General features: G+C 40.0%; 1 protein-coding gene across 3 annotated transcripts; it reads right to left on the bottom strand.

The window, feature by feature from the left end:
• Positions 1 to 16: 16 nt before the first annotated feature.
• Positions 17 to 9,775, bottom strand: LOC144513230 (NLR family CARD domain-containing protein 3-like). Of its 3 annotated transcripts, XR_013501097.1 has the most exons (10): positions 9,633 to 9,775; positions 9,133 to 9,217; positions 7,581 to 7,685; positions 6,386 to 6,486; positions 4,435 to 6,226; positions 3,409 to 3,582; positions 2,452 to 2,625; positions 2,124 to 2,170; positions 1,725 to 1,995; positions 1,533 to 1,620 (listed from the first exon to the last, which is right to left on the bottom strand). XR_013501097.1 is itself a non-coding variant. In XM_078244241.1 (9 exons), exons 2-9 carry the CDS (start codon positions 9,210 to 9,212, stop codon positions 1,094 to 1,096), a joined length of 3,000 nt encoding a protein of 999 aa, XP_078100367.1. In that variant the 5' UTR covers positions 9,213 to 9,237; positions 9,633 to 9,774; the 3' UTR covers positions 17 to 1,093. The 3 variants fall into 3 exon arrangements, 2 of the variants coding, with proteins under 2 accessions (XP_078100367.1, XP_078100366.1); XM_078244241.1 differs by lacking the exon at positions 1,725 to 1,995 and having other exon boundaries at positions 17 to 1,620; positions 9,133 to 9,237; positions 9,633 to 9,774; XM_078244240.1 differs by lacking the exon at positions 1,725 to 1,995 and having other exon boundaries at positions 17 to 1,620; positions 9,633 to 9,774.
• Positions 9,776 to 10,065: the final 290 nt, after the last annotated feature.

Here is a 10,065-nt window from a genome sequence, read left to right as displayed (position 1 = left end):
AAAACACCCACACTCGTTTTTTCCTCATATGCGGAAAGTTTATTCTCAAAAGCAATATTACACTGTCAAGCTATTTCATCGCAACAAGATTACACTGAGTACTATAAACTGGTATTCAATGAAAAGATAGACAAATGAAATGAAAGCTCCATGTTACATTATATCGCTGTTGTTCCTCCTGCCCTACTTCTCAATCATTTTATTTATTTAGATTAACTGCAACCACTCAACAAACTCAGGGTGTGAAACTACAGGCGGAGCGTTTCTCCTTTTAATAAGACATGAACTTCCCTAAAAACGTGATTTGTGAGTATTGACCTTATGCTACTTTTGCCATACATTTCCATATTTCTATTATTGATGTATGCTTCATGTATAATGTGTCACTGAACAAACTAACAAAGCACACAAAAGCTGCCAAAAGTCTGCCAGGAACTAGGTAGACTGTTTCAAGTCAGGAGTTCTTAAACCAATTTCAAGACACACACATAGTTAGTGGTAAATACATATTACTAAAATATTACTTTTACAAGACTGCTTAAAAAAAAGGGAAAGGGCTGCAACTTTTAATTTGTCTTTCTCTTAAAGTTGTCGATGTGATATAGTAGCCATCATTGATTCGAGTGTCCCCTCCCACCTGCACACGTTTTCATATAAAAAAAAGTCCAGGCTCTTTTTTTGTTTATCAATATATTGTATTTTTTTATGTTTTTTTTTATTTTTTTTATTTGTGTTTTGTATTTTTTTTTCTTGATAAATTGATATGTTTTTTTTTTCAATGAAATGTAAGAAAACTGAACAAAAGTATAGTTTCCCAGAAGTGTTAATGGCATAATCCTCACACCGTTTGGTATCATGGATTGACGAATGACTACAATTTCAATCAATGGATTATCAAATACAGTAACCTCATTTCAAACTTCTAGGATGTACATTTAGTTAGTTAGTGAAACCCGAGGTTCTACAACTTCAATCTATTAGACAGTAGGACATTGTTACACTACAAATACAACTATTTGTTTATACCTTTTATGGGAAATAACCAATTCTGACAGAAAGTAGTGGCTCTAGTGTGAATGCATTGAAAGGTTGATTATATTAGCTGACAAAAGAATGCAGAAGACTGAGTGTGTTCAAGTTCAACAGCGGGATAGAGGGGCTCATTGAACGTTGTTTTGTAGGTATGAAGGCGGGTCCGACTATCAGAGGAAACTCTGTAGAATGACAGAGTGCCAGCCGGCCAATCCAGATACACCCCCACCCGACTAGAGCGCCATCCAAGTGAAGTCACATCTACTTTCTTGTTGTTGTGCAAAACGTAATTGCCATCCTTAGAGCAAACTAGACACCAAGACTTGTCATCGTATCCCATCTCATCCGTCTTCCCTTTCTGGGCAGGTTCTCTGTATGTGACCCCAATTCTTAAGGGTCCGAACACCTCGACCTCCCAGTAGCAGCGCTTATCTAGATCCTGTTCACACAGCACCTGTTTGTCATAATCAAACCTTTCTTGGTGACGGGGTGGCTGCTCGTCTTCAACCCAGGTCACCTTTCTGTTCCCTTCAGCGAGAAGGAGGTTCTTGTGGGCTGTGTCGGGGTCCAAAGTGAGCTCACAGGCATCTGGAGGTAAGAAAACACTTTATTTCGAGAGAATTCAAAACATTTCTTTAGATTTTTTCATCATTTCTGCCAGGGAATTAGTCTGGCTCCTCCCTCCTACGTACTTCTGCTCAATTTTCATTTTCCTTCAGTACGTCGTCTGGGTTTGCGGTATATTCGAGGGTTTTCTCCAGCCAAATCTTAACCGGTCCAATCAGCGAACAGAGGGAGTGGCTGAGAACGATGACGCTGAGGTTGTGTGCTAGTTTGAGTTGTAGTTCCGTAATGGCGGTGGAAAAAGATGCAAGGGAAGCCATTCGGTCCGTTGTGGCAACGGATATCCAGAAGTTAAAGCCTGAGTACGTAGGAGGGCGGAGCCAGGCTGCCAGAGTGGCTCTGGGCAGATCCAATAGTTTTAAACTTCAACAGAGTACCCGCCTTCAAGGAAGTTAACACTCTCTGTACAAATGAAATGTACCAGAGTCTGGTAGGACCAGGCTACCAGGGAATATGCAGATACTTACATTTCTTAAAGCCTGGTTCCATCCTGTGACTTCCACCATGTTCAGTGCTGTTGAGAAAATATTTAAGGGTTGATGGTTATTTAAGTTTAAGAATTTAGTCAGATAATAACATTCCCCCCAACTTCAGATTAGTGGTAATACTGCAATATGTGGCTACATGTAAGTAGTAACTAGAACTAAATCAAATTCAGTTTTTATTGTTGCATATCTTCATGATTTTAGAATTGTAGTGTTGTCATTACTTCAATCTCACCGTAGTGGATTTGTAACAGTATTCAACACCTATTTGTTCAGTATGAAAGTAAATAATGTTGTATTTTATAATTACTTGAGTATGTCGAGCTTGTATTGTGGATCGTTCTTCAGCTCAGAGAGCAGCTTCTCTCCTGATTCTCCCAGATTGTTGTAGCTCAGGTCCAGCTCTGTCAGATGGGAAGGGTTGGACTTCAGAGCCGAGGCCAGATAAGCACATCCTTCCTTTGTTACCTGACAACCTGACAACCTGAGAAAACAGTGTTTGGCTTATTAGCATGTAGATTACAGATGTATTTGCGCAGATCTCTGAATGACTGAAAAGATGGTAGGCTTAAAATGATGAGTGGCCTTTAAATGGGCTATGTATTGTACAACTGGTGCTGTTGAGATGGCTGTAGCTATCAAAAAGGAATTGCTAAAGTAAATTATATTTCCTTGAAATTGTCGAAACACTTTACTTTAAACCAGGGATTCTTAAAAGTATTATGATTGGCAATAACAAAATAACATTTAATCAACTCTTTTATAACTTTTTAGCAACATACATTCAAGTCCGTACGGATCACGGATCAACTACGGTTTGTTACACTTGTATATTCAACATCGCTAACCATTTATTTACCAATACAAAATGTTTTTAAAAATAGAAAACGTGACACTTCATAAGGTCATAACACATGGTATGGTCCAGTTTGATCTGCCATTTGGTCTGGATGCACCCATTGGTCCGAACTTTGAGAAGCCCTGCCTTAAACCATAACAGGTAGAGGAAAAGTCAAAGGGTCACCAAAGTCAGAAGGATTTATCATCTGGGAACCATGAATGTTTGTACAAAATTTTTTTCAACCCATCCTGAAGATCTAGAGAGAGTTATTGAATATGTAAAAATGTTGACCCTATGATGGCGCTAGATAAAATGTCAGTAATTGGGATCCATCCTCTGGGGACCATGAATGTTTCTATGATAGTAGGAAGATTACTTGTCCGCCCATTACCATTATATGTTACTGTACTTTATCTATGTTAATACCTCAGTGTCTCCAATTTGCAGTATTGACTTGGAAGTCCATCGCATAGCAGCTCCACTCCTGAATCTGTCAAGTCATTGTTGCTGAGGTCCAGATCTCTCAGAACTGAGTAGGGGTGCCTGAGGGCCAAGGCCAGGTGCTCTACCAACTCTGCAGTCACTTTGCAGTCTGCAAGTCTAAGGGTAGATATTGAAGTTATAATGTAATGAGAAAAAAGTAGCTTTAAAAAAAATAAATCCATAAATATTGACGTTTTTAAAACTAATGTGAGATACGAGGAGACTATCCTGCTCTTCTTGGTCAGAACTAACCATACATGTTCATTCAAGGATCACAGTTGTTATTTGTTAAGGCGTCAGTATGCTTCCAATAAAGAGCTTGTAGGATCTTTGAACTGCATCTACCACCCACTCCCCCACACCTTTCTGAAATGTGGGGGGCGCATTTAAAGTCTTTGTAACTTTAAACTGACAATCTGACATTCAGACCAATTTTGCGCAGCAGTTGGCTACAAACCAGTTTGTTGAAAGCATGTGTATATATATATATATATATATATACACTTTGTCGATCAAAAAAACAGACAGACTCAGCAACTGTATGGCCTATTTCTCGCTTAAAATGTTTTCAGAAACACTTTTCGGTGAACTATTTTCGTAAAAAATGAGATCGTATTCAGAACGAGACGCCATTAGTCTGTTTTGAAATTCGGGAGCAGCAAGACCCAGAGGACGCGTTCGTCCAGTCAGCTGCCATGTGTTGCGTTCGTCACGCTCATCCCCCTCGTCGTTTATATACTGTCTGTGGTCGTTCCGGTAAGTGTTTTAACATAGGTGTCGAAAGTGGGCACTACGGCAGTAAGTGGTTAGTGCACGTTAACAGTGGACTGACGAACTGTGCGACGCACACACGCTCCGAACCGAGACATGAACCAAACGGTTCGGATGTTTTTTCATGAACCGTACCAACCTTAATAAATATATATATATGTGTGTGTGTGTCATATATTACAGAGAAAGTAAACTTACATGGCCTTTCTGCTGGTCCTCACAGCTGGTATCAGCCTCCTTCGGCCTTCATCTGATGTGTTGTAACTTTTCAAGTCCAACACATCCAGATCATTCTTTGATACCTGCAGCATGTAGGCCAGCGCAGAGCAGTGCAGTGGAGTCAGCTCTGTTTTTGAACGATCTGACAGTTTGAGATATTCCTGAATCTCATCTTTGACTTTATGGTCTCTCATCTCGACCATGGTCTGGAAGAGGTTGATGCAACTGTCTGGAGAGAGGGCCTTTCTTCGGATGGCTTTGAGGTGAGTCAAGATTTTCTTTTGGGTATCTTGGCTTGGGTCCAGTGATGTCAGCAGACCCTGAAGGATTCTCCGGTTGGGTTCTGCCATGAGGCCAAGGAGGAATCGCAAGAAGAAGTCCAGGTGGCCGTTCTTCTTCTCCAACACTTTGTCAACGGTCATCTTCAGAAGATCAAGTAAGGGATGTTCTTTGTCCTTCAGATCGAGGAAGTTGCCGAGCTCTTTTGTATTCTTGTTTGTGAAACAGTCATAGACAAAAAGAGCAGCAAAGAACTCCTGTATGGTCAGGTGCACAAAGAAGAAGATCTTTTTCTGGGAAAAGACTTCTTCTTCCCTAAGAACTGCACTGCAAAATCCAGAGTAGACGGTTGCCTCTTGTATGTCAATGCCACAGTCTTCTAGATCTTCATCGTAGAAGATGAGGTTGTTCTTCTGCAGCTGAACAAATGCAAGCTTGCCGAGTTTCAGAAGAAATTCTCTCTGTGTCTTCAGAAGTCTCTCTTTGTTTTTCTCAGTCTTCTTGTCATATTTTCTGCTTCTGCGTTTTGTCTGGGCAAACAGGAAATGAGCCATCATCTCTGTGAGAGTTTGCGGAGTCTCAGCTTTCTCTTCTCCCCCAAAGATCTCCTGAAATAATAGGGCCGAAATCCAGCAGAAGATCGGGATCTGGCACATGACGTCGAGACTTTGTGAAGAGTGAATGTGTGAAATGATCCTGTCAGCAAGGCCCAAGTCATGACTGAATCTCCTCCTGAAGTATTCTTCTTTTTGTAGGTCACTGAACCCTCGTATCTCCGTCACCATGTCAACAAACTCTGCAGGGATCTGATTGGCTGCTGCCGGACGGGTTGTTATCCACAGTTTAGCATCAGGAAGAAGGTTTCCCTGGATGAGGTTTGTTAGGAGATTACCCACAGATGTTACTTCACTGACCGATGTTACCGGCTTGTTCTCGAAGTCCAGTGGAAGTCTGCTTTCATCCAGGCCGTCCAGGATCACGATAACCCTGGCTTTGACGAAATCTTCTGAATCTCTCAGATCATGGAGCGCAGGGTGATAATCAGTCAGGAGCTCATTCAAGCTTTTGTTTTCTGTACTCAGATTCAGCTCTCGGAAAGCAAGATTGAAAACAAAATCAATGTCCTGGTTAGCTCTCTCCTCGGCCCAATCAAGAATGAATTTCTGCACAGAAAATGATTTTCCAATTCCTGCAACGCCCTTCGTCAGGACTGTTCTGGGGGGTTTCTTTTGGCCAGATGGCCGTTTGAAGATTTCACAGAGGTGGACTGAATTTGTAAAAGATCGTTGTTCCAATTTACGTTTAAGGTGCCTGAACTCATGCTCTGCATGTGGATTTCCACTCTCTCCAGCGATGACGTAGATTGTTGTATAGGTGCTTTCCAGAGAAGTCTGTTGGTCACTATGGCCTTCGTACACCACGGTGTATTGTTTTTGCATTGTTTCTTTAAGATTCTTCTTTGCTTTCGAACGATGGCTGTTCCCTGCAACAACTAAATACAAAAGTTTTCATTCAGATTCATTAAAGGTCATTCTTTTTCATCTACTGCCTCAGTTGGCCAAGATGTAAGCCATATACCTGTGGTTTCCTTCATGTCAAATGAATTTGAATAGAACCTGCAACCAGACGTGAAGTACATAGTTAAACTTACACGTGTCTTCCGCAGTATCTCTCTGGTGTCCAATGGCTAAAAAGACTGGATCCCTAAAATCCTCCAAACACTCTGCACTGGATGACTCTTCACTCTGCTGTCTATTGGAACAAACAAAAAACAAAATTATACATCAATTCTTGACAGATGCATAAAGACAATGGAAAGACGAGAACTCCTATGAACAGAGTGAAATATTCATGCTTATCCAAAAGCAGACAGACACCAACATGTATATATTGCAGTAACAAATGGATTTACCACTTTCAATGTCATTAATCTTTAAAGGTGCTTTTCTCGATATTCAGAACATTAATACAGCAGTAAACAACTATTTGCTATGTAAAGATATAGTGGAGTGATGGTGTCATGAGCAGAGAATGAAGTCACACACTGTGAGTGCCTTGTGTGTTGGTATCTGACACCGAGGACGATGACAAAGCGTTGGTATTTGATGAGTTGGGGAACTATGCTGCGTGGCATTTACCTCGGAAGTTGGAAGCCGGAGCTGGGAATGACGTCACACCCGAGTTGACTGCGTACCAGTACAACAAGTCAGAAATTCACAGTGGAGTTTTGCTCTAGCCAGATTAGCCATTGTTACCTGTTACCATGGGGCGGCTGTGGCTCAGTGGTAGAGCGGTCGCCTGCCAATCGGAAGGTTGGTGGTTTGATCGTTCGAATGTGTGTGAACGGTGAATGGTTCCTGTACTATGTAAAAGCGCTTTGAGTAGTCGTTAAGACTAGAAAAGCACTATATAAAAACAGTCCATTTACATTTAGCGATGCCAGTTGATAACGCATTACGCTGTTTTTTTGTGCACACAAACAACAAGTCCACAGAAATGTGTGTACGACTGATTTAGTGATAAACAGTGTATTACTACAGCTTTCACTACTGTCGATGCACGGAGCAGCCATGTGGGATTTTGGGGTTGGCTTTTGTCAGAGTTTGTGAGGAAATCTGACTTCAGGGGGCGTTCCAGTTGAAATTTCCGTCTGGGTACTCTGAAAATCGTCCCAGTTCAAGTGGAACACACTATTAGTTGGTAGCGAGAGCCATGTGGATGCCATCCCAAACCACTTTTTCTTCTGAATATCAAGTACAGCCCCTTTAATAATTGTAATAACACATGGCCTAACATGCTTTAAGATAATGTAAATTTTTTTCATTTACAGAATACATTACAATTACCTTTGTATCTCTCCAAGACCAAAATTGAGTGGCATGTACATGGATCCATCGGTCTTCAGAGAGACACAGCTGGGATGTGTGGACTTTGCTGCACTCATCTGTGAACTAAGAGAAAAGATTGTATTATCTACTAAATAACAAACAAATGACCTTTTCCTAAAACTGATTGATATCTTAATGCATTAGCTGTACACAATATTTGTTGAGGTTTGGCTTGGTTAAAGGGTAATTTCCTTTTTTTTTCCCTACGTACTCTATTTTCTTATGCATTGGTGTCTTAGTAACTAATGTGTGGTGATGGCGCAGTAGATATTACACATGCCTTTGGTGTGGGAGATCTGGGTCGATTCCCATACATCAACCAATGTGTCCCTGAGAAAGACACTTAACCCCTAGTTGCTCCAAAGGTGTGCGACCTCTGACATATATAGCAATTGTCAGTAGCTCTGGATACAAGTGCCATCTAAATGACATGTAATAATAATAATAATGTGGATAAAATCTTTGAAATTGGTATGTGAACCGGCCTGCAATGTTATCTTGTAGGGCAAATGTTTGTCTGCAGCCTTCTTTCTTAACAGTGGACCGATTTCAAAGACTGTTGTTCCAATCAGTCACTTAGACACACGTGGGGAAATAGGGTTTTAAAAAAAGGTTGGAAAAAAACATTTACCTCTTTATGCATACAAGTATGTTTTAGACCTGCTGGATTTCTTTTATTTAAGATAAAATACAATTCCATTTGCACTTTTCATAAATAATAATAATATCTGTTTTGCAGTTTATATAAATGAAGGCATATCTTTCTGTCATTTGTCCGCAGCTCATTCTGTTAAAAAGATCCTGAGAAAATTGTGTCGTGAACTTTGAATATTCAAAAATCGTGAGTTGAGGGTATCGTTACATTCCTACTTGAAGGTTTGCATGGCTTTCACTTAAATGTACTACACCAGGGGTCTTCAACGTTTTTAAGCCAAGAACCCCTTAAAGTTGCATATTAAGCTGGGCCTACAATAAAGTGTAGGGCGGCCTAAAGCCTTCATACATACCTTTTACTGCATAGAATACTAAGCTATTAAAATAGCCTAATAACTGTTTGATTTTATAAATCATCTTTTAATGTTAAAACATACATGTGGCATCTGTGGATGGCCTTAGTGACTACCTAACCTCACCTATAGGCCAGTAAGCAGTGGGGATTTATATTTGCTAATACTATTTTGGATTAATGTTACTGTAAGACTTTTTAATTTTTGAAAAAATAATAATTTGGAGGACCCCCTGTGGAAGATCCCTGTAGTACACTACATATAAACTTGTGATTTCATATGATCATAATGGCGACACCTGCTGGAGTAATGAATGTATACAGAAACCACGATGAAAGTCCCTGATGACCATACGCTGTTGATATGTTGTTCCATAAAGGTCATTTAAAAACGGGATACTTGTCAACTTTAATACAATATCAAGCATGACATCACTGTTATTTTTGCTTTAAAAAAAAATAGACTTCCAGTCACATTTGTGTCTTTTTATGACATGGTATTACCTGACGGACGGCTCGCTGATTGGCTGCTGGAAGGACTCAGAAGTCAACGAGGAGTCGTCAGGCCGTTTCCTCTTCTTCATGACCACTCCCAAGTGCAAAAAAGAACTAATTTAATAGGTTTGTAAAGGACACAAATGTTTCACATGGACACATTATGAGTTGTTTTCACTCTGTACACCATCGTCCATCCGTGTATTTAATAACTTGTGCCTACTTAATCATAAACATTCAATTAAAGCGTCCAAAGTCTAAGTGGAATAAAAGTAGCTGCATGCTGCCAAATAAGAGTTAAGCCAATTATATCTGTGTTAATAAAGAATTATATGTATTGGCGACATTGTTTTCTAAAACTCCGACTTGTTTAATTTATCTACAGCTCAGCATAATCCATCTCAGGCCATGAGGAAGTAGAAACAACAAACCGCAAACCATCACTACCCTGCAGGCAACAAAACCCACCTGACTAAAGATTACCAAACAAATCACGAATGACGACTTACTTTTATGAAAAAAAGAAAAACCCTCCTTCCGTCCTCAGGGCTTTTTCTTCAACAAAATCAGATCTGATCTGGTCCTCTTAAGCAGCACAAGCTAAATGGTGACGACGATCACTGCACCATTACTTTCACTTTTGTATTGAGACAGCCAGGATGAATAGATCTGATCCGGGATATTCTGCAAAAAGGAGTACTTTTACTTTTGATGCTTCACTTTTAATGTTTTTGTTGTTAATATTTTTACATCGTTGTTGCCTCATGTTATTGCTATTTTTACTAGTTAATCATCTGAATAACTTCATCCACCAGTGATAAGCTGACCAAAACCTTCTTTAAAAAAATATCTCTTCAAAGGTCCGAAACTAGAAGAGTTAGTGAATTACAGTCAGAGACAGTGTTTTCTTTACAGAAAATGTGCAAATGTAGACGGTGACAT

This window comes from Sander vitreus, unplaced genomic scaffold, assembly GCF_031162955.1.
Source record: "Sander vitreus isolate 19-12246 unplaced genomic scaffold, sanVit1 ctg154_0, whole genome shotgun sequence".
Taxonomy (NCBI): Eukaryota; Metazoa; Chordata; class Actinopteri; order Perciformes; family Percidae; genus Sander; species Sander vitreus.
The sequence above is the reverse complement of the archived record's forward strand: the minus strand, read 5'-3'. Positions and strand labels throughout refer to the sequence as shown.

What these genes read in the sequence shown, in the direction of transcription:
- LOC144513230 (XM_078244240.1), bottom strand. An exon ending in TACAAGCTCGACATACTCAA is followed by an intron (nt 2,171 to 2,451) that starts GTAATTATAAAA and finishes TTTTCTCAACAG; the next exon opens with CACTGAACATGGTGGAAGTC. An exon ending in GGAACCAGGCTTTAAGAAAT is followed by an intron (nt 1,621 to 2,123) that starts GTAAGTATCTGC and finishes TCTTACCTCCAG; the next exon opens with ATGCCTGTGAGCTCACTTTG.